At 30.0% G+C, this 24,847-nt stretch overlaps 2 protein-coding genes across 3 annotated transcripts in view; both read right to left on the bottom strand.

Annotated features, from left to right (window-relative positions):
* LOC111038443 (pre-mRNA-processing ATP-dependent RNA helicase prp5-like) overlaps positions 1-3,120 on the bottom strand; it is a 5,014-nt gene extending 1,894 nt beyond the window's left edge. Inside the window, exons 1-5 of the mRNA XM_022321546.1 lie at positions 2,733-3,120; positions 2,298-2,673; positions 1,809-2,215; positions 1,363-1,750; positions 836-1,253 (exon numbers count right to left, since the gene is read on the bottom strand). Of these exons, the coding sequence (XP_022177238.1) occupies positions 836-1,253; positions 1,363-1,750; positions 1,809-2,215; positions 2,298-2,673; positions 2,733-3,113 (1,970 nt within the window). The 5' untranslated portion in view covers positions 3,114-3,120. The remainder of the gene's footprint in view (positions 1-835; positions 1,254-1,362; positions 1,751-1,808; positions 2,216-2,297; positions 2,674-2,732) is intronic.
* A 6,950-nt stretch (positions 3,121-10,070) lies between these two features.
* On the bottom strand, positions 10,071-24,743 carry LOC111038438. Of its 2 annotated transcripts, XM_022321540.1 has the most exons (24): positions 24,689-24,743; positions 22,752-22,948; positions 20,274-20,669; positions 19,834-20,206; positions 19,359-19,756; positions 18,758-19,142; positions 18,303-18,691; positions 17,863-18,235; positions 17,392-17,786; positions 16,951-17,326; positions 16,489-16,883; positions 16,049-16,424; positions 15,588-15,982; positions 15,143-15,521; positions 14,709-15,055; positions 14,277-14,649; positions 14,063-14,209; positions 13,601-13,995; positions 13,160-13,535; positions 12,664-13,070; positions 12,218-12,605; positions 11,704-12,121; positions 10,759-11,095; positions 10,071-10,700 (listed from the first exon to the last, which is right to left on the bottom strand). In XM_022321540.1, exons 3-24 carry the CDS (start codon positions 20,577-20,579, stop codon positions 10,347-10,349), a joined length of 8,082 nt encoding a protein of 2,693 aa, XP_022177232.1. In that variant the 5' UTR covers positions 20,580-20,669; positions 22,752-22,948; positions 24,689-24,743; the 3' UTR covers positions 10,071-10,346. The 2 variants fall into 2 exon arrangements, with proteins under 2 accessions (XP_022177232.1, XP_022177231.1); XM_022321539.1 differs by lacking the exon at positions 24,689-24,743 and having other exon boundaries at positions 22,752-23,140.
* Positions 24,744-24,847: the final 104 nt, after the last annotated feature.

Genomic DNA, 24,847 nt, shown 5'->3' with positions numbered 1-24,847 from the left:
TTTTTTTTTTTTTTTGGTCCATGTCCCAAAATGACAACGGATTATTGTATTGTCATCCAAGACCAAGGTCTATACCAATTTTCAGAATTTTTCATCTTCAAAAAGTGCCTCAAATTGAGCGCGCAAGATTTGATCACAGACAGACGTGAAACCAAACTTAAGAAAAGTGTTAAAAAGATATGTTTACCAAATGGTTGAATCTTACTTTAAAAATTATTATGTATTGTTATCAATGATTACTTATCATAACTTATCACACTAATAACATTTGAAGCTTTAAAAAATAATTCATATAAAACCTTTTGGTTGTTAATATAAATTTTTTTTACATAGGGGACTAGAACTTTTTCGTTCTGAATTAAATTCATATATTTACTTATAAACGTTACCAAACTCAAAAAAAAAAATGCGGAATTAACTTTTCATTTAAATACATTTATTCCGATTATATAAGCTTGGAAATAATTACTTATTTTAGTAATAAAACATTAGATTTATATGGTTGAGTTTTTGTTTGTTGATAGGAAACCAGTGGCTGGTTTGAGGTGATGGGCCCGACTTGACAATCATTTGTTTCCCCTTTATTTCCAATTTTTAATTGAATAGTTATATAAAGTGGTTTTTTGATATCTTTGTTTACCTACCTTGTTAATAGAAATTATCAAATTTAAATAACCATAATGTTATGTTACAGCGAACTACAAGTATTAATTAAAATATGTCTTCAAGATAATATTATTGACCACAGTTATTCATATCATATTATTTATGTTAGAAGAATGCATATCATTTATGTGAGTACTTTATAACAATGATTCATTATTCAATAACATACATTGACTGATTTTCGTTTTCCGTGATGAAATTAAGGACGACTCCTTTACGTGCAACATAGCGAGAACGTTCTATATCACGAGTAAAGTTCTCGCAATCGGACGGCAAATCATAGTTGATAACTAGCGACACTTGTTGTACATCAATAGTTCGAACAAACGTATGAGTGGTAATTAGTACACGAATAGAGCCAGAATGGAAGTGAAACAAAGTTTTATTGTTTTGCTGACGATCCATTTCTCGATGCATAGCCGATACGTTGAATCTTTTCAAACGCATACTCTCAGTCAAACACTCTACTTTATAGCATGTGTTACAGAATATCACAACCTGGGTAATACTTAGAGTATCAAACAAATTGCATAGACTGTCAAATTTACATCCTTCCTTGGTAAAGTTGACGAAAAAATGTTTTATGCCTATTTAAATAACACTTAATTAAAAATTAAATAAAGAAATAACAATAGTTTAGATTAGATAGATAGTTTAATATTTTAGATAGGATTAATAATGACTAATTACACATACCTTCTATATTGGAGTCAAATGTTCGTACATCATTCTGCATAAAAATGTGTACAGGATTACACATTAAGTGAGCGCTCTCATCCAAAGCTTTTTCGCACATTCGATAAGATAACAAAATTACTTGGGTAACTTTTTCAAGGGACTCGAACATCTCTTTAATATGAATTTTTACATGACGAGACAACAGTGTATTTGCTTTCTCCAACACAAATATCTTGATAAATTGAGTTCGTAGTGATTTTCTAGAAATCAAATCAAAAACACAGGTGGGTGTTCCAACCACTATATGGGAGACAGTATCCGGCTTGCGGACATAATCATCAATGTTTTTTACGCCAATGCAAGCATGACAATCTGGTTTCATGTATTTACCCAAAGCAATAACAACCTAAAAACAATGTTGTATTACAAAAAATTGAAAAATTAATCATAAAATCTAAGTTTACCTTTTGAATCTGCAGAGCTTTCTTCCCTGTGGGTGCCAAAATGAGTGCTTGGCATTCACTCAAACTAGTGTCGATCAGTTGGAGAATCGAAATCAAAACCGATGTTATCTTTCCAGTACTAGATTGGGCCTGAACAATGACATCATGTCCCTTTATACACGCCAAAATAGTACGCTGTTGAATAACAGATGGTTTTTCAAAACCACATTCATAGATACCACACAACAATTCTTCTTTTAAATTCATGTCATGAAAATTGTCTATGACATATTTCCAGTCAGACTCGATAGTTCCACAGACATCCATGCTAGGTAGTTCTGTGGATTGAAAGTAGTAATTGAATTCACTTGAACTTCCATGTTGTGTCTCATTTGTATGTGAATTGTTGATGAAAAACTGTTTAAAAGCTAAATAAATAATTTTAAATAAATAAAAAAGAATTATAAAAAAGTACTATAAAAACAACAAAAAAATTGTTATTTTACACACCTTCCAGTGTAAGTTCTTCTTTCGGCATAAAAATACGTACAGGATTACTCACGAATCGAGTGCCCTCATTCAAAGCTTTTTTGGAAATTTGATTAGATAACAAAAATACCTGGGTATCTTCATCCAGGGACTTAAATACATCTTTAATATAAAATTTGTAATGTCGGTGAAACATTAAATTGGCTTCATCTAACACAAATATCTTAATAAATTGAGTTTTTAAAATATGTCTATAAATCAAATCATAAACACAAGCGGGAGTGCCGACGACTATGTGGGGAAAAGTATCCAGCTTGCGTACATAATCATGAATATTTTTTACACCAGTGCAAGCGTGACAATCTGCTTTCATGAATTTACCCAATGCAATGACCACCTAAAATTAAGGTTATCTTTTAAACAATTCAAAATTCAATCGAAAAAATAAATGTATACTTTTTGAACCTGACGAGCCAACTCAAATGACGGTACCAGTATGAGTGCTTGGCACTCGTTCAAACTAGTATTTATTTGTTGAAGAATTGAAATCACCACAGCCGTTGTCTTTCCAGTAACAGATTGTGCCTGAAGAGTGACATCATGTCCCTTTATGCATTGCGAAATAGCTCGCAGTTGAATAGCTAATGGCTTTTTAAAACCATATTCATAGATACCACGCAACAATTCTTCTTTTAAATTCATCTCATGGAAGTTTTCTACAACTTCTTTCCAGCCAGACTCGATAGTTCTACTGTCATCCATGACAGATGGTCCTGGCAAATGGTCCAAGAATTTGGTTTCACTAAGCTGTCTGTTTTTCAGCTCATGAGCATCCATAATTAAATTTTAGATTTATTCTGAAATCAATGTATAGTAAAGAACTAATACAAATATATAATATGTCTCATAACAAATTAATTCACGATTTCCATCTCACAAATTGTTTTAATAAAAATTATATGATCAAACAATAGTAGGAAAATAAATATAAATATTTATTATATTTGAATTACCTAATTACAGGAATGAGAAAAATAACCGAAATAATTAATATTGTTAAAAACGACGATTGCATCATATACAAAAAAATATTTTTGAGCAAATACATCGGTACCTGACGATAGTGGTTTAAATTACTACTCGTATGTTTATTTTATGATATTACAAATACATAAATAAAGTAATATAATTAAGAAACCGTGAAATTTAGGAATAAACTATCAACACAGCTGGGCACTAACTAGTAAGCTTTAATTCATATTAACTTTGTAACTTAACTAGTTAAATTAAATGTGTAAAATTGTATTCTAATCTAACTCGTTAAAAACAATGAGGAACTATTTTTTTTTTTGTAGATTTTTATCATTCCAAAAATCAAAATGTTCTGCGAAATTGCTGAATGCCCACTACCTTAATAATTTATTAACAATGAATATTGAGTATTTTCAATTTCATGATAAACACATATTTCTTGTCATATTTTTTCTTATTAAGAGGACGTCACACCCGAGTGTGTTGTCTCCGTCTTACAAATGTACAACATAGCAAAAATTGTTTTGCGCGGGACAACTTTTCTCGCCCCATATTTGTTGTAGAACTACCAAATTTTCACAACACGTAATGAAGAACTTTATCTGTGCAACAGCGTGTTTTTTTTTAATTCCACAATCCAATCGTTTTTTATAAGCAAATGAAAAAAACAAAGAACAAAATGTTTAGAAGCAAATAACTTTTATTGTATTTATGTTATCTAAAGTATAGTCAAGCTGTTTCGTGGATAATTTTCTACTCCACATGTTCAGAAATTTTGGAGCCACTACTACAAACACAGAATGATAAAAGTTGTCCCACGAGAAGCAGTTTTTGCTATGTTGTACATTTGTAAGACGGAGACAACTGCACACGCGAGTGTGACGTCCTCTTAATTATTTATATTAGTTAATTAATAGTTTTGCAATACTCCTATTTCTTGTAAGACACGTTAACTACGACATCTATAATGGCCAATTGACATAGATATTATACGGATACATTAGCATATTACTGTTTCTATATTTCCCTTATTTTGTTATACATTTTCAGTGTTCAAATGACTGATAATATCCCAATTCGTTTCCAAGTTATAAGGTCATTGATATTAGTACCATTCAGTACCATTGGTATTTAGAACTTAAAAGTTGAGACATTTCATCAAATTATCTGTTACGTCACTAATAATATAAGTTAGATACCGAGACACCGAGAAATTAATTTATGTAATACTTAACATATTTTGAACATAAGGGTTTTAAATTCATATTTTAAAATATTAAAAACTTCTAACCCAAGTTATAATTTTCACCAGACTAATTTCTAACTAACTAAGTAAGAAGTTAAGAACATTTCAGAAAAATACTTATATTCTAACTTAGTTCGTTTTTGTATTAAAGTAACTTAACTAGATAAAAAATTACTACTTGCCAAGCTTTGATTTTCAAAAATGAACTCGTTCGTCTCGTTTTGACATTGACACAATGTAGAAAACACTTTACGTAACTTGGTGATGTGATTCACCAAGAGGAAATCAGAAGAGTGAAGAGCAGTTAGCGGAAATATGTACATATGCCATGTATACAAAATGAGTATGGACGAAATACCGACGTGGTCTGTGGTATTTGTGGACAGCCATTAGCTAAAGACAATCATAAATTCCTAATTATCTAATATTATACAATATTGAAATAAATGTATATTTAATATTTTAAATAGCAATAACATGACTTAATGTATAATGTAATTTAGTTATGGCTGTTACTTGTTTGTTTTTCACAGTTTGACCTTTGGACAGAGATTAGCTAGCGCTCATCACACAGGTCGTAATTTCACAAATCACAACTAGCAATGATTTTATATCCACATCGTACTATTGTTTCAAATTTCTCATGATTTCGTCATAGATATGAAGCAATGAAATGTCAAATATTGTCCACGGGTCGCACTGCCATAGAGTATTCAGCGTTGTGAACCGGAGTCCCGGTTTGCGCACTGTCGGACTATGGCCCACATGACCCATGTCCAAAAACTAAAACTGCAATTATAATTTAGTTTATAAAATTAATAAAACAGAATAATATAAAATATGTATTGCCATATTAGTATGATATTAATAAATGAGACTAGTATGGTATGGCGGTAGCAAAAATAATAGGTATATAATCTATAATATTTTATACGCACGAGCGCGCAATGCATAAAATATTAATACATAATAGCCCGAAAGACTCAGACTCTGAGCGTCGTCGTCGTTTCGACATTATTTTGATAATATCTCGCAGAATAATTTTATTCTGGTGGGTACTATGTTTTATAGTAGCTGATGTAGAAAACGGTAAAAGTAAAAGTAATAAACGTTAAAGAAAAAGATATGAAATACGACAAACAAAAATTGTACAAATGGTAGGTAGGTTACATAAGTGTATACAACAAAAAATTCATAGGCTTTCAGAGCGAAATTAAGTTTTGTTAAAAAAAAAAAAAATGTCATACATTTTTAATAAAAATATTTCATGAATCGCTGAGCCAATAAAATAAAATAAGTAAATGTTTCGTTGTTGCATACACAGAGCAAAAATAGTATATAATATTGTTTGTTAATTCAAAATAATATGGTGAACATAACAACACCCAGTAGCGTTGCCAGAATTTTTTTTTGGGGGGGGGCTGATAAAGCGTATAAACACTGTTGCTTTACCTAGGGTCTCCAATAATTTTGAAATGCAATTTTAATTTTTTTGTTCAATAATAAACGATGTTGCATAGGGGTTAGTACTGTGCAAGCAGTTCACCCACATGCGATGACACCACAAAAAATGATCTCAAAGAGCTGAGCATACTGATGGCGAGACTTTACTTTAGGTTTCGATTTCTGTAAGGCTATAAAAATTCGTATTTGAAAGTAACTTTCGTAGACCTCACAGAAATAATTATTTAATTTTTCTAATTCAGGGTCAACGCCCCCCCCCTCCCTACTAGCTTTGGATACGCCATTGTAAATAATACTAACATTTTAATTCCTTATTATTAATACCGCAAATGTATACATTAATATTAATAGATTATAAAAATGAGGCGATTTGGGCCCACAAAAAATGAAAATTTAACAACACAACTGCGAAAAAATAACTCGCATAGTATGTGATGTACTCGGAAATTATACCACTTACCGGTCCGACAATGAAAACTATGCTAAAAACGAATGAATATAATATAAAAATGAAATCGCAAAATTCAATATAAAAATAATTCACGATAAGATATGTGTGCATGTGTTGGTTGGGCGGTGGTGGCAGAGTAGTAGGCAGGGATTACTGATACCAAAATTTGATCAAAATTTTACATTTATTTCTATAATATCGGCGATAATTTATATTTTATTATTAACATAGCCGTCTCATAATATATAATATTGTGCGAGTACAAAAAAAAAGGGTAAGTGGATATCGTTTTGCTGTACACTAGGTGTCTAGGAGGTCGCTTTAGTGGATGGTATTAAATTTGAATTATATAGATGATATATAATATCATTCAATATAAAATACGATTCTGATCAGACGGTTTATCAGTCAAGGATATTTTATATTGTTATTACTTACTATTAATTACTATTATTATTCATAATATTATGATTCTTAAATTATCAGTGATACTGGAAAATATTAAATATGCTTATGTAAAATTGGGCTGTTTTGAAACCGAATTTTTATAATACGACAAAAATCATTATTCTTTGTGTTCATCTGCAATTTTGTATGGTGTATAGAATGATAACACAAACATTCAGTGAAAATTTCATGTATCTATATAGTCTTTTTTTAGAGTTAGGTACACTAGAAACCAAAATCGTGTTTTTCAAAAACTGGTTTTGCCTAAAAATTCCAGTTTTTCCTAAATGTTTTGTTTGTATTTCCTGTCGCTTTTGAAAACTATTCGAAATTTCAAATTTTGACCTCCCGAATGCATTAACTAGATCCACTTTCCTGCCGGAAAAGTTGCTGCAAATCGAAGCACTTTTACTGCCCAAACCGTAATGGCAGACACAAAAATAAACGAAAATCAAAAAACACACATCATTGTAAAATTATGTCGTATTATGAACTGCATATTTTTTGCATTGATTTTTCAACGAAAATTACTTATTAATATGTAAATATCATTATAACATATTATTAAAAAATGACAAGATGGACATGTGTTCAATGGATATCCACGCGAGTCTTTTATGGTAATTCTAAAATACTGAGAGATATCTGCCAAAGATTGTACCTAGTGCTTTATTGAAATATAATTAGGAAATGTAGGTACAAGGTACATACTTATATTATTTTCTCCGAAATTACGACATTTGATTTTAAAACGCTAAAATCATATATTCAAATTAACTTTAATTTAGCTAAGTTATTTTTTAATTTGAATGGCTTTAAAATTAACTATATAACTATAGTTAAAACAATTGGTTAACTTGATCAACTTTGCATACTAAAAATTTGTTTTACCTAAATTTGAATAACACTTAGAACCTATAACTATTTAGTCAAATTAACATTAATTTGATGTTATCTTACAAAATAATCATATGTAGAAAAAATAAAAGTAATAAATAATGTGTCGGTTCCGGTTTTTCTAGTTTTCCCCAATGTTATAAAGTGTTAAAATTATTTTTTATATTTTAAATGCTACCTTAATTTTTATTATACTTTTCCACTTATCTACTATCCGAAAAATATTTAGGAAGGACTAAGGAGGTTCATACGATACGGTGCACTCATCAGCAAAACTGACTTGTCAGGAAAAATTACCACGCCTCATTAATATGCCAAATTTTGATGATTTTTTTTTTATTTGAAAGGAGAAAATGTTCATGTCGAATGAAAGCCTCAATTTTCATTTTACTTTGAATCAAAAGTTCCCAACGTCAGATCACGACTCAAATTTAGGCGGGACAGTCACTTTCACTTTTTACCTAAAACAAATGGTCGAATAGCACTTGGGTTTAAAAAAGGTAACGGCCGAACTGCACTTGTTCAAAATCTTATACAGATGATTTTATGTAAACTATCCCAATCGCAGAAAACGACGCTGTTCGAGGATTTAGTGACTATTTATTTTAGTTGATATATATGTATTTCTAACGATGGACATTCATATATTTATATTTGTTGACGTTTAAACACAACTACAAATATAGATACTTATATATTTTAATGCAGACAACTGACACAATCAAGACTTTCAACTGCACGGTACCAGAAAAAAACAAATGATATTGAAAAATATACAATGTACATATTAACTTTTATGCCCAAAAGCGTACAACCATTCACCAGGTTAGAGTTTTTGAATTTATTGCTACAAAAAATTATTTAAAAAAAAATAAAAAAATAATAAATAGGTACCTATATATTATTACTACAAAAAATGATAGAAATTAGTTTTAAAAAAAAAGTTATGATAATGACAACAATATTTGATGATTCAATACGTCATGTTAATAATATTATAATAGCATAATGAACAATAATATGTATAAAACAATCATTTTTAACCACGGGAATTATTAAAATCATTGTCAGTCATAACTCATAAACATGGAAGTGGGAAAGGAAATGAGTGCTTTCTAAACGTTCACCCGTTCAAATTCATGATATTTTTGTTGGAATACCTTTTTTTAAATCCAAGTGCAGTTCGTCTAAAATAAGTGCAATTCGACCATAGGTACCCAATTTAGGGTCGCGGAGGTTTTTAAAGCTGGTCGAGACAGTGCAATATAATTCATATTATTTCAGCATGATTATTGTGAACATAAAAAGAATATTTTACTAAATTATTAATTTAATATCAAACATATCGAGAAAAAAATCGTTATGATTATTATTTATTATAAATACTTGTAATTTCATCAATTTTTTGTTATTTTATACTTAAATTTATCGCAATAAAAAAAAAAATTGAGTTTGCAATTATTGTGATTTTTTTAAGGGTCATAGAACGTTGAATTTGAAATGTTAGGGTCGCGCTCATAAAAGGTAGGAACCACTGCTTTAAATAGTGGTGGAAACGTATTTACGTTTGAAAAATAACAAATATTGTGCATTATTACGATATGCATACTATAGCTTGTGTAATTATAATTTTGAAAATTGGGCCTGGGATTCGACCTGCAAAATGTAATCCTCTATAACATACAAAAAAAATTAATAAAATTCGACCGTACAACAAGGCGTGAATTTTTTTTCTGTAAGCTGTAAGTACCTACGTGTTTTTGAATTAAAAATGCACGGACGCCCGCAAAAAAATTGTTCCAATAGTATAGGCACAACAAAAATATTTCGAAACTGAATTTTAAAAAAATTGTAGATATTTGTAAAAAAAGCATGAAAGTTACTTCTTTTATTGAGTCAATTACTGAACGAAAATGGAATAATACGTTCTTACACTTACACTTATTATTCTTATACGTATCACGTATATAGGCGGTCAGTCGAATATAACAGGTCCGTTACCCAAAATACCATCTAATTAAATAACAAACTTGAAAAATGTCCTATCCATTTTTATTTCATGCGTCACGACTTGCAATCCCAATTTCAACATGACAAGTTTGTTGTCATAATTAGTGGAATTTTCAATGAACTTTCAGTGGAATTGTATTAATAACCATAACTACAATCAGTAAAAAACATTCAATAACAATAAATAAGTAATGAGAAATATATTTACTGAATAATTCAAATTACAAAATACATTTTAAGAGGCTATTATCATTTTTAACAGTAAAAACATAAATTGATGCCAAAATAATTGTTTAGATGTGAACAGTAGAATATTATAGCGACAAAGTTCAAAAATAAATATAATTCAAAATAATACACAAGAACTTTAAATTAATAATAATAAATAAAAAAGAAAAACATTTAGCTTCATTAAAAATTAAAAACTTCATCTTTGTACAACCAATTATTATTGAAATATCTAGTTGTCAAATCGATAAATCTTTCTTACCATGTTAATGACACTAAGAATTAGAAAAAAAAACTATTTCTGCATATGAATGCGTACAGGATTACGCAAGAAATGAGTGCTCACATCCAAAATGTTCTCAGGCATTGGATTAGACAACAAAATGACCTGAATACCATCTTCGAGCTCCTTAAACACCCCATTAATTGAATTTTTGATACTTTGATTCAACAGTTTATTAGCTTCATCCAACACAAATATCTTGATGAATTGAGTTTGTAAACATTTTCTAATAACTAAATCATGAACACAGGCGGGAGTACCAACCACTATATGATGGGGTACAGGAGGAAAAATGTCTTCCGTGTTAATTTGATGAACGCAGGCATAACAATCTGCTTTCATAAAATCGCCAAAAGCAATAACCACCTAAAAAACAGTGTGGTAATTAAACATTTACAAATGTGATCACAAAAACTAAGTTTACCTTATGAATCTCCTGCGCCAACTTCCGCGAAGGTGCCAATATGAGGGCTTGGCACTCTTTCAAACTGGTATCAATTTGCTGGAGAATGGAAATCAAAACAGAAGTTGTCTTTCCAGTACCGGATTGGGCCTGAACAATAACATCATGCCCCTGGATGCATGGCAAAATAGCGCGCTGTTGAATTGGTGTAGGGTTTTCTAAACCATATTTACAGATACCAAGTAACAATTGTTCTTTAAAGTTCATGTCAAGAAAGTTGTCCACCACTTCTTTCCAGTCATACTCAATATTTCCCGTGTCAACTGTGACGAGTGGTCCTGAGTAGTTATTGGTTTCGCTAGATACGTAAAATTCATAGTCATACACAAGAATTAAAATTACTGAAACTAAACTCCAAGCACGTTACAAAATGGTTTAAAATCTAAAACCAACTTCTACCTATGTTATAGGTAAAATCATATTCTTAACGTACACAAAGTATAAGTAAAAAAGAAAAACATTTATGATTATTAAAAAGTGAAAACTATCTTGGCTTGTACAAACCAAGATAAAAATTAACAAAATATTTATCTGTCAAATGGTTGAATCTTACTTCAAAGGATTATTATGTACCATAATCATAATTTATCACAGTAATTACATTTGGTGCCAAATTGTAAATTTGTAAGCGAAATAAAAAGAAACCAGTGGCAGATTTGAAGCGGTGGGAGGACTTGGTGAATATCATAACCCCCTTTTTTTTAATCATCAAATAAAGTGGTATTTTGATTGTTTATACAAATCATCAAATTTAAATTATCTTATGTTACGGCAAACTACAATTATTAATTCAAATATGTATTTAAGATAATATTATGGTTATTCATCTCATGATATTTATGTTAGAAGAACGCATATCAATTATGTGAGTGTTATACACCAATTATTCATTAATCAATATCATACTTTGATTGATTTTCGTCCTCGATGATGAAATTAATGACGACTCCTTTAAGTGCAACATAGCAAGAACGTTCTATATCATGAATAAAGTTCTCGCAATCAGATGGCAAATCATAGTTGATAACCAGAGACACTTGTTGTACATCAATAGTACGAACAAACATATGAGTGGTGACTAGTACACGAATAGAGCCAGAATGGAAGTGAAACAAAGTTTTAATGTTTTGCTGACGATCCATTTCTCGATGCATAGCCGATACGTTGAATCTTTTCAAACGCATACTCTCAGTCAAACACTCTACTTTATAGCATGTGTTACAAAATATCACAACCTGGGTAATACTTAGAGTATCAAACAAATTGCATAAACTGTCAAATTTACATTCTTCCATGGTGAAGTTGACAAAAAAATGTTTTATGCCTATTTAAATAACACTTAATTAAAAATCAAATAAAGAAATAACAACAATAAGGGTTTATAATTGAGAAAGTATTGATAACGACTTATTACGCATACCTTCCAAATTGGAATCCAATGTTAATACATCTTTCTGCATAAAAATGTGTACTGGATTACTCATGAAGTAAGAGCTCTCATAAAAAGATTTTTCGGACATTTGATTAGATAATAATATCACCTGAGTACCTTTATCAAGGGATCCTATGATCTTTTCGATATGAATGTTGATACTCCCAGACAACAGTTTATTAGGTTCCTCCAACATAAATGTCTCGATAAATTGAGTTCTTAGTGATTTTCTACAAATCAAATCAGAAACACAGGCTGGTGTCCCAACCACGATATGGGAGACAGTATATGGCTCTTGAATATAACCACAATACTGTTCAATACCAATGCAAGCATGACAATCTGCATTTATGAATTTACCCAAATCAATAACCACCTAAAATCAATGTTGTATTATAAACATTTCAAATTTTAATTATAAAAACTAAGTTTACCTTTTGAATCTGGCGAGCCAACTCAACTGACGGAACCAGTATGAGTGCTTGGCACTCGTTCAAACTAGTATCTATTTGTTGAAGAATTGAAATCACCACAGCAGTTGTCTTTCCAACACCAGATTGAGTCTGAACAATAATGTCATGTCCCATAATGCATGACAAAAAAATACGCAGTTGAGTAGAGGATGGCTTTTCAAAACCATATTGATAAATACCACGCAACAATTCTTCTTTTAAATTCATGTCATGAAAGTTATCTACCACAACATTCCAGTCAGAGTCAATAGTCCCACCAACATCCATCTTAGGTGGTTCTGAGTACAGAACGTAGTTAATAGATTTGCTGGAACGTCCATTGAGAGTCTCAATTTTCTGAGAATTGTTGATGTAAAATTGTTTGAAAGCTAAATATTAAGTTTATCTATTTTTATTTTTATTAATTATAAATTAAATGTAGATCTAACAAAGTACGAAAACTTGTTATTCTACATACCTTCCAGTGTTAGTTCTTCTTTCTGCATAATAATGAGTGCCGGATTACTCACAAATTGAGTGCTCTCATCTAAAGCTTTTTTATACATTTGACTAGATAATAAAATAACCTGGGTATTTTCTTCTAGGGACTTGAACACCTTTACAATTTGAACTTTACTACCTCGATAAAACAATAAATTAGGTTCCACCAATACAAATATATTGATAAATTTACTCCGTAAAAGACATTTATTAATTAAATCATGAACACAAGAAGGAGTCCCAACCACTACATGGGGGAAAGTATTCAGCTCACGTACATAATCGTAGACGTTCTTTAAGCCAGTGCAAGCACAACATTCTGCTTTCATGAATTTACCCAACACATTAAGCACCTAAAAATGAGGTTATCATTTAAAGTTTTACACAATTCAAAATGTAATTAAAAAAATAAACTTACATTTTGAATCTGATGAGCAATCTCAAATGAAGGTACCATAATGAGGGCTTGACACTTGTTCAAACTAGTATTTATTTGTTGGAGGATTGAAATCAACACAGCAGTTATCTTTCCAGTACCAGATTGTGCCTGGACAATAACATCATGCCCCTTGATGCATTGCGAAATAGCGCGCTGTTGAATAGCTGTAGGCTTTTCAAAACCATATTCATAGATGCCACGCAACAATTCATCATTTAAATTCATCTCATGGATGTTTTCTACAACTTCTTCCCAGTCAGACACAATTGCTTCATCTTCGTCCATGAGTAATCCAAAGCAATCTTTAGTTTCACCATGATGTTGATTGTTTATCTCAGGTTCCTTAGTAATATTCATGTCAAACTGTTCGATGGCTATATAAATAAAATGTAATTAAATATTAACTAAGGAAATAAATAAAATAAAGTTTATTCCACATACCATGGATGTTTTCTACAACTTCTTCCCTGTCAGACGCAATTGCTTCACCTTCGTCCATGAGTAATCCAAAGCAATCTTTAGTTTCACCATGATGTTGATTGTTTATCTCAGGTTCCTTAGTAATATTCATGTCAAACTGTTCGATGGCTATATAAATAAAATGTAATTAAATATTAACTAAGGAAATAAATAAAATAAAGTTTATTCCACATACCATTCAATGTTAGTTTTTCTTTCTGTAGAAGAATCCGTACAGGATTTTTCAGGAAGTGAGTCATATCGTCCAAATCCAAATCATTCTTGGACATTTGATTAGACAAAAAAATTACCTGCATATCATTTTCGATAAACTTAAAAACCATTTTAATATGATCTTTGAAAGGTTGAGACATTAGCTCATTAGCTTCGTCCAACACAAATATCTTGATAAATTTTGTCCTTATATATTTTCTAGCAATCAAATCAGAAATACAAGAGTTTGTTCCAACTATAATATGGGAGATGGAATCTAGTTTGAAGTTATAATCACGAATACTTTTACAAACATGGCAATTTGCTTTCATTGACTTACCCAAAGCAGTAACAATCTAAAAATTAAGTTTTATTGAAAAATGTTCAATATCTAATTGAATAAAATAAAGCTTACATTTTGAATTTGCTGGGCCAACTCAAATGTTGGTGTAAAAACTAGTGCTTGGCACTCGTTTAAACTAGTATCAATTAGTTGCAGAATAGAAATCAAAACAGATGTTGTCTTTCCAGTACCAGATTGAGCCCGAATAATGACGTCATGTCCCTTGTTTGACGGCAAAATAGCGCGCTGTTGAACAGCTGTAGGCTTTTCAAAACCATAGTCAAAGATACCACGTAACAATTCTTCTTTTAAATTCATCTCATGAAAGTTGTCCACCACCTCATCCCAGTCATACTTGATAGGTCCACCATTATTTGCTTCATTTTTTTTAGTATTGTTGACGTAAAATTGTTTGATAGCTAAATAAATAATAAATAATAATTAATTAAATGTAAATTAAGGAAATATCAGAATAACAACAATTTTAATATTTTTACATAAAATACCTTCCAATGTTAGTTCTCCTTCCTGTTCAATAATGTGAATAGGATTCCTCATGTATTGAGTGCTCTTATCCAAAACTTTCTTGGACATTTGATTAGATAATAAAATAACCTGAGTATCTTCTACAAGGCACTGGAAAATTCTTTTAATTTGATTGTCAACGCTATCATCAGATAACATTTTAAAAGCTTCATCTAACACAAATATCTTGATAAATTGAGTTTGCAATGAGCTTCTAGTCAACACGTCATAAACACGGCCAGGAGTTCCGACCAGTACATGTGAACCCATTTGCAACTCACGCAAATCAACACAAATGTTTTTTCTGCCAATGCAAACATGGCAATGTGCTTTAATAAATTCACCCAGAACAACAAACATCTATAAACAAAATTATATTTTTTATTTTATAACTAGTTTAAAATCATATCATTCAACTATGCTCACCTTCTTAATCTCCTTAGCCGATTTACGAGTTGGTGTTAAAATTAGTGATTGGCACTCGTTCAAACTAGTATCAATTTGTTGGAGAATGTTTATCAAAATAGAAGTTGTCTTGCCACTACCATGTGGAGATTTAATAATGACATTGTGTCCCATTATGCATGGCAAAATAGCTCGCTGTTGAATATCTAATGGTTTTTCAAAACCACATTTATAGATGCTACAAATCAATTCTTCATTCAAATTCATATCATGAAAGTTGTTCATAACTTCTTTCCAGTCGGACTCAATTTTTCTACCATCGTCCAAAAGACCTTCTGAGTAATCCTTAGTTTTAATAAGATGTCTATCATTTGTATAATTTACCTTATTAATGTTGATATGAAACGTTTTATTTGCTAAATAAATAATAATTAATTAAAAACTAACTAAGGAAATAATACAAATTAGTCTATTCTACACACTTTTTGATTCTTTTATTTTTTTATCCACAAAAATTTTTATAGGATTAAGCATAAAATAAGTGCTCGCATCTACAAAATTTTTATCCATTTTTCTAGACAACATAATGACCTGAGTATTTTTTCCAAGAAAATTGAACAAATCTTTAACTTGATCTTGGTTTTTATGAGCCAATAATTCATTAGCTTCATCCAACACAAATATCTTGATATATTTAGTATCTAGTGATCTTTTAGCAATCAAGGGAAAAACACGATTAGGTGTGCCAACCACTACATGGAATAAATTCTTTGGCTCATGCATATTGGAATTAGGGTTTGTCCACCCAACGCAAGCATGGCAATCTGCTTTTATTAAGTCACCAAATGCAATAACCGCCTAAAATCGATTTTATTTGTATATTGTAAACTATAAAAAATGTATTCATAACATCTAAACTTACCTTTTGAATCTGTTTAGCCAACTTTTTTGTTGTTGTTAAAATAAGTGCTTGGCACTCGTTTAAACTAGGATCAATTTTTTGAATAATGGAAATCAAAACAGAAGTTGTCTTGCCAGTACCACCTGGAGATTTCACAATGACATCATGCCCCATGATGCATGGCAAAATAGCACGCTGTTGAATAGGTGTTGGCTTTTCTAAACCATATTCATAAATACCACTTAACAGTTCTTCTTTTAAGTTCATATCACGAAAATTGTCCACCAATTCTTTCCAGTCAGGCTCAATTTTTCTACCATCGTCCAAAAGACCTCCTGAGTAATCCTTAGTTTTGATAAGATGTCTATCGTTTGTATAATTTACCTTATTAATGTTGATATGAAACGTTTTATTTGCTAAATAAATAATAATTAATTAAAAACTAACTAAGGAAATAACAGAAATTAGGTCTATTCTACACACTTTTCAATTCTTTCATTTTTTTATCCACAAGAATTTTTATAGGATTAAGCATAAAATAAGTACTCGCATCTATAACATTTTTATCCATTTCTCTAGACAACATAATGACCTGAGTATCTTTTCCAAGAAAATTGAACACATTTCTAACTTGATCTTCATTTGTATTAGCCAATAATTTATTAGCATTATCCAACACAAATATTTTGATATATTTAGTGTGTAGTGATTTTTTAGCAATCAAGGCAAAAACATTATTAGGTGTGCCAACCACTACATGGAATGAAGTATTTGGCTCATGCATATTAGAATTAGGGTTTGTCCACCCAACGCAAGCATGACAATCTGCTTTTATTAAGTCGCCAAATGCAATAACCGCCTAAAATCGATTTTATTTGTATATTGTTAACTGTTTAAAAATATATTCATAACATCTAAACTTACCTTTTGGATCTGTATAGCCAACTTATCTGTTGGTGTTAAAATAAGTGCTTGGCACTCGTTTAAACTAGGATCAATTTGTTGGATAATGGAAATCAAAACAGAAGTTGTCTTACCAGTACCAGGTGGAGATTTAACAATGACATCATGCCCCATGATGCATTGCGAAATAGCACACTGTTGAATAAGTGTTGGCTTTTTCAAACCATATTTATAGATACCACTTAACAGTTCTTCTTTTAAGTTCATGCCACGAAAATTGTCCACCAATTCTCTCCATTCAGGCTCAATTTTTCCACCATCATCTATGGTTGACCAAGAGTAATCCTTAGTTTCAGTAGGATGTTCAATAATTCTATCATTTTCCTTAGGATCATTGACGTAAAACTGTTTAAGAGCTAAATAACAAATATATAAAACTTAATTTAATATTAATTTAGGAAATAACAGTTAGAGTAATCCTAAATAACATACCTCCCAATGCTAGTTCTTCTTGCATAAGAATGTGTATAGGATTAGTCATGTAGTGAGTGCTCTTCTCCAAAAATGTCATGGATGTTTGATTAGACAACAAAATGACCTGAGTAGCTTCTTCAAGGGACTTTAACACATTTTTAATTTGATCGTCAAAACTAGGAGATAAAAGTTTAGAAGCGTCAACCAACACAAATATTTTGATAAACTGAGTTTGTAGGGAGTTCCTAGCAATCATGTCATAAACACGGCCAGGAGTGCCAACAACTATATGTGATCCAGTTTTCATTTCACGCATATCATCACGAATGTTTGTTCCACCAACGCAAACACGGCAACATATTTTCATGAACTCGCCCAAATTGAAAACCATCTAATAACGAGATTATATTTATTATTTTATAACTAGGTCAAGATCATATCAAGTAAGCTAAGCTTACCTTTTGAATTTTCAAAGCCAAATCACGTGTTGGGACCAAAATGAGAGCTTGGCAATTGTTTAGGCAAGTGTCTATTTTTTGGAGAATAGAAATCAAAACACAAGTCGTCTTTCCAGTACCAATTTTTGCTTGAACAATAACATTGTGTCCCTTGATGCATGGCAAAATAGCGCGCTGTTGAATAGTTGATGGTTTTTCAAAACCACATCCATAGATGCTACACAACAATCCTTCTTTTAAATTCATGTCATGAAAGTTGTCCACCACTTCTTTCCAGTCAGATTCAATTGTTTCACCATTTTCCACGAGTGAGCAATCTTTAGTTTCACTAGGATGTTCATTTTTTGTCTCAATTTCTTTATTAATATTGATGTGAAACTGCTTAATAGCTAAATAAAAAATATTAGATTAAAATTAACTTCGGAACTAATAAAAATTAAGTTTATTCTACATACCATCTAATGTTAGTATTTCTGTCTGTAGAAAAATATGTACCGGATTTCTCAGTAAGTGAGTGATCTCAAGCAGGACATCTAAAGCATTCTTGGACATTTGATTGGACAAAAAAACAACCTGAATATCTTTTGCAAGGGACATGTACACCTTTTTAATTTGATCTTTGTAACCACGATTCAAAATATAATTTGATTCGTCCAACACAAATATACTGATAAATTTTGTCCGTAGTAAATTCCCCGCTATCAAATTTGAAATACAATCAGGAGTGCCCACCACTACATGGGGAAAAGTATCCATCTTACGCATAGTATTACAAATTGTCTTTCCATCAATGCAAGCCTGACAATCTACTTTCATAAAGTCACCAACACCATTAACCACCTAAAAAAAATGTTATATTATAAGTAGTTGTGATGGCGCACAGACAGGTTAACAAGTACAATCCATAATAGTTCATTTTCATGAACTAGTGATTACAAAATGAGATTATTTTTATAAAATAAAAGAACATAGGAGAGTGACATTTTTAACTCCCTGTGTACTCAAAATACCTCAACAATAGATACTGTAATCATAAAAATTTAAAACTAAGTTTACCTTTATAATCTTCTTCGTCAACTTATGAGTTGATGTTAAAATTAATGCTTGACACTCGTTCAAGCTAGTATCGATATTTTGGAGAATGGTGATCAAAACAGAAGTTGTCTTGCCAGTACAAGGCGGAGATTGAATAATGACATCATGTCCCATGATACATGGTAAAAAGGCTCGCTCTTGAATATCTAATGGTTTTTCAAAACCATATTCACACATTCCACGTAGCAATTCTTTTTTTAAATTCAACTCATGGAAGTTTTTCACCACTTTACTCCAGTCATACTCACTAGTTCCACTATAAACTGTGACCAGTGGTCCCGAATAGTTATTGCCATCACCAGGTTGTCTATTTTTTTTATCATTTTCCTCAGTACTATTGGCGTAACATTGTTTAATAGCTAAATAAAAAATAAATAATAATTTAATATTAATTTTAAGAAATAACAATACATTAGAGTAATTTTACATGACATACCTCCCAATGCTAGTTCTTCTTGCATAAGAATGTGTATAGGATTAGTCATGTAGTGAGTGCTCTTCTCCAAAAATGTCATGGATGTTTGATTAGACAACAAAATGACCTGAGTAGCTTCTTCAAGGGACTTTAACACATTTTTAATTTGATCGTCAAAACTAGGAGATAAAAGTCTTGAAGCGTCAACCAACACAAATTTTTTGACAAATTGAGTTTGTAGGGAGTTCCTAGCAATCATGTCATAAACACGGCCAGGAGTGCCAACAACTATATGTGATCCAATTTTCATTTCACGCATATCATCACGAATGTTTGTTCCACCAATGTAAACACAACAACATATTTTCATGAACTCGCCCAAATTGAAAACCATCTAATAACGAGATTATATTTATTATTTTATAACTAGGTCAAAATCATATCAAGTAAGCTAAGCTTACCTTTTGAATTTTCAAAGCCAAATCACGTGTTGGGGCCAAAATGAGAGCTTGGCAATTGTTTAAGCAAGTGTCTATTTGTTGGAGAATAGAAATCAAAACACAAGTTGTCTTTCCAGTACCAGATTTTGCTTGAAGAATAACATTGTGTCCCTTGATGCATGGCAAAATAGCTCGCTGTTGAATAGGTGATGGTTTTTCAAAACCACATCCGTAGATGCTACACAACAATCCTTCTTTTAAATTCATGTCATGAAAGTTGTCCACCACTTCTTTCCAGTCAGATTCAATTGTTTCACCAACATCCATTATGGATTGTTTTGAGTGATCATTGGTTTCACTAGGTAGCTAATGTATCATATCATTAGCATTCATGATTTTATTTCATACTTACTCATTCTAAAATTAATACATTAAAAATCATTAATACAATTTAAATAGCTATTATTTTTCAGAATAATTCATGAATTTTAAAGATTTTCAATTCACAAATATTTCTTAAAATTAATATCTTTCAATCAAAAATAGGCATTACATGTGATTTATTTATCATATTTTAATTATTTATAAAAGTGGGAAAAATAACTAATTTAATAAATATTGTTCAAAATTACAATGATATAAAATAATTTGATTAATATATTTTATGCATTTTTATTTGATTATGCTACAAATTAACACATTAATATTTATGAATAAAAATATTTTTAAGTAACTTTACAATAAAAAAAAATTGAAGACAATTATTATAAAATAATTACCTAGGTATTAAATACATCTTATAATACCTTCTGACAAAAAAAACATAAAAAAGCCCACTAAAAAAAGCCAAAGAGACAAAAATGTTGACTGGTCCTACCCTTAACAAGGAACCTAACCACAATAGTAGAGGATCCCTAAATGCTAAGAGCACTAAGTTTATTTAATGACAAAATAAGACTAACCATATTTTTGGTAAGACCTAATAACTTTCGGGAAAATCATTTTTTCAGCTGTTGTTATTTTTACAAAAGACAAGTCCTCGACAAAATTGGTTTTATTATTTTCTGTAAGACATAATATAATTTTAAAAAAACTTTTCATTAATTTATAGTTAATAAAAATTAATCGTTTTTATATTAATATGTTTTAAAGGATGATCGTTCATTGTGATTAATTGTAAGAAAAAGTGATACCCAAATGTGTTGTCTCACACATGGGTCTCTTACAAGTGCATAACATACCACATTTTAAGCTCAGCAGATCACGTTTAGCTCAGTTAGCTTAAAAATTAGAATGAATTGACCTCTTATTAAAATTAAAGGTAAGATTATTACGAAGGGCTTCTCATGGGTTTTTTATTATATTTTAATTTTAAATAGAGTTATGAGTATTTTAAATAGTACAAACAACAATTTAATTACATTTTTTAATTTAATTTAATTTACAATTTTTAAATACTCATAACTCTCTTTAAAATTAAAATATAATAAAATGCCCATAAGAAGCCCTCAGTAATAATCTTATCTTTAATTTTAATAAGATGTCAATTCACTCTAATTTTCATGTTAACTGAGCTAAACGTGATCTAACCTATCAATATTAATTAAAACAAGCACTTCAATTATAATATATTAATTTGATTACCAACCCAAAGTCAAAATAAATTTATAAGATACTGTGATTACTAAAGAACCTATTTTGCTTAAAAATATTTCAATTAAATATTGTCTATACACGTAATATAAACTAGGGATGGAGCTTATTGAGTAGGCACTTGGAAAATAAATTGCAAAATTTCTTAGTAAGTTTTGCATGAAATTAAGCAGTTAAAAAAATATAGAATAAATAACTCAATTGTACTTTAAGATTTTCAACGTTTTTTTCATTAGTCAAATTAGTTATTATACATAATAAACCTACAATTTGTATTTAGTATTGTACATATGAATCATTCAATTTGTTTTGTAATCCAATGTTATTCAGTTTTTATGGACACAGCTACACAAATAATTTGTATAACATCAAAGTGACATCATAAAACATAGTATTATATATTTAAGGCAACTAATCAGTCGCTTTAGGATTATAGTCTATTAAAAATTACCTATTTAATTAAATATTCAAATTCTTCGTATTCTATGATTATCTGTATTTCACTACAAACATCTCTACCCATATTAAATTTACCAACTCAAAAATGTTGCAAAAGGTACATAAATTTAATCACAACACCTAACTGTTTAAAAACTACCTAAAATGCAAAACCTAACTTTTCTAACCACAAAATTAATTGAGTACCTACCTATAACCGTTTTTCATTTAAAGTTCAATTATTTATATTTCCTTTTTTTAATTGAACAAAGTTAGTTCAAATTGATCAAAATACATTTAACACATATTAAGTATACATTTAATTTCAATTGAATGATTTTGAAAGGAATAATATCATAATACTATCACTTTATTTTAAACTACAAAAAAACGTGAACGTGTACTTACAATTTTAGATACTGCATAAACAATATATGAAAAAGTCGATGAACGAAGAAATGACGTATCAAACTATCATGGTATCATTAGAGAACTTGTTTTGACAATTGGACCATGTAGAAAACACTTTAAAGTACTTGAGTACGTGACGTGTACTGCCGAAAGGAAGCACTAGAAACAGTTGGCACTTGGCAGACAGGGTGAAACTGTGAAAACATAGGACATAGTCAGAATATTGACATTTAATTAATTTTTTAACAGTTGTACAGGTATTTTATATTTTTATCATCTAAATATAAATATGGACTATCATGGATGAAAGCAAATTAGCAAAGTGGATAATGACCATAGACGTATCAACAAGTTAATAGATCTATGATAATAACATTAATAACGATGGATAATAGATAATAGAGACAATGGACAACGACATTGCGACAATGCGAGTATGAGGTACATCGATATTCGATACTACGAATTACGATTGACGAGTGCGGGTTATACTAGGGTGACCATACGTCCCGTATTATACGGGATTGTCCCGTTTTTCCACTTTGTGTCCCGTTGTCCCGACAAAAGTTATACGGGACGCATTTTGTCCCGTATTCTCAAGTAGGTCCCGTATTAATCCCGTTTTTCTCTCTATTGTTAATTTATTATTTTTTTATTTTATTTTTTATTCTACGATATTTTTGTATCACAATATTCAATAGAACATCTAATCTATACTTATCAGCATTATTTTTAGATTCTTGTCTTGACAACAAATTATTATAATTGCTTTGGGTTTGAAAATAGAGAACTAATAATGTCACATTATTATCGACAACGTTAAACCTACAAAATGTTATTAATATTATTAGGTATATTGATGTGTGACGTCGTCTACTAAATAAGTACAATTCCATCCGCCACAACCAGTTTGTTGTCAAATATAATGTCTATTTTTATTTTATAATATCTATGTAAAATTATAAATATAATTTGTTATTAATATTTATACGTGAGTGTCGAGTTCACATCTTCACGATGACATTCAGTGTAGTCGTATTCGTAGTGATGTAGTAGCGTGAAGTTTATTAAGCTTATTTAAAATTCAGTATACCATACTACCTAATTTGTTTTTAAAAATTATTTCTAAATTAAGAAATTTACGTGCCATCATCATCAAAATAATTTTTTTTTGGATTTTTGTGTACATATTATACTTATTAATATTTTATTTGTATTTAAAAACTATTATACAGCATACATTTAATTTTTTTTTTTATATTAATATATTTAGTTAAAATTAGAATTTCCTTTTTTTTTTTTTAGTTAGGTAACTAAAGTGTCCCGTATTTTTATTTTATTTTTATGGTCACCCTAGGTTATACGAGACTACCACGATATCCATGCTCCTCATACCAGCTTCGCAATTTACAATAAGCCATCATTACCTATATTATTATTATAGACGATAATATTATGAATTGTAATACTTTTTATCTTATTATTATTTATTAATCAATAGTCAGTTTGTCCGTGGCCGTACGCCGACTGTAGCGTGTACCATGTACCATGTACGGCTTATAAAATATACTACGCATTAGTGCATTACCACACAATATACCTAATAATACGAATACAGTACGAATGATTACTGTGTATTTAAATATTTTCTTTAATTAGTTTTAAATGTATAATATATTATATTTAAAAAATGTGAAATTAATTGAATATAAAAAGTTAATATAAATAAAAATGAGGAAGTCTGTGATGAGAGGGCAAATTTGTTGATCTTAGATAATTGCAGGATTACAAAACAAGGTAGTTTCGTACAACAAGGAAGTATTAAATTTTGAACTTTTTTAATGTAGAATGTAAAATGTAATCAGAATGTGCTGTACCAATCGATTGATTTTATCGAATTGTATCAAATTGTTCAAATTGTATATTTCACTTACCAATATCAACAAAGTATAACAGTTCATATTTAAAATGTATTTATTTTTAATTTTCAAAGCGTACAAAAGAAACAGAATATTAATAAAAAACACGAATGCAAATATGACCACGACTTAAGAATTAAGATAATATCTTAAAAATAGATCTGAATAGCCTTT

The sequence above is a fragment of the Myzus persicae genome, unplaced genomic scaffold (genome assembly GCF_001856785.1).
Source record: "Myzus persicae strain clone G006 unplaced genomic scaffold, MPER_G0061.0, whole genome shotgun sequence".
NCBI lineage: Eukaryota > Metazoa > Arthropoda > Insecta > Hemiptera > Aphididae > Myzus > Myzus persicae.
Note: the sequence above shows the minus strand (reverse complement) of the source record. Positions and strands in the feature narration are given on the sequence as shown.

Excerpts from the sequence above, each read along its gene's own strand:
- LOC111038438 (XM_022321540.1), bottom strand. The coding sequence starts at position 20,579 with ATGGATGTTGGTGAAACAATTGAATCTGACTGGAAAGAAGTGGTGGAC. Across the intron at positions 20,207-20,273 it reads TGGCTTTGAAAATTCAAAAG|ATGGTTTTCAATTTGGGCGA; the intron begins GTAAGCTTAGCT and ends TCTCGTTATTAG. Across the intron at positions 18,692-18,757 it reads AGAAATACTAACATTAGATG|CTATTAAGCAGTTTCACATC; the intron begins GTATGTAGAATA and ends TTTTTTATTTAG.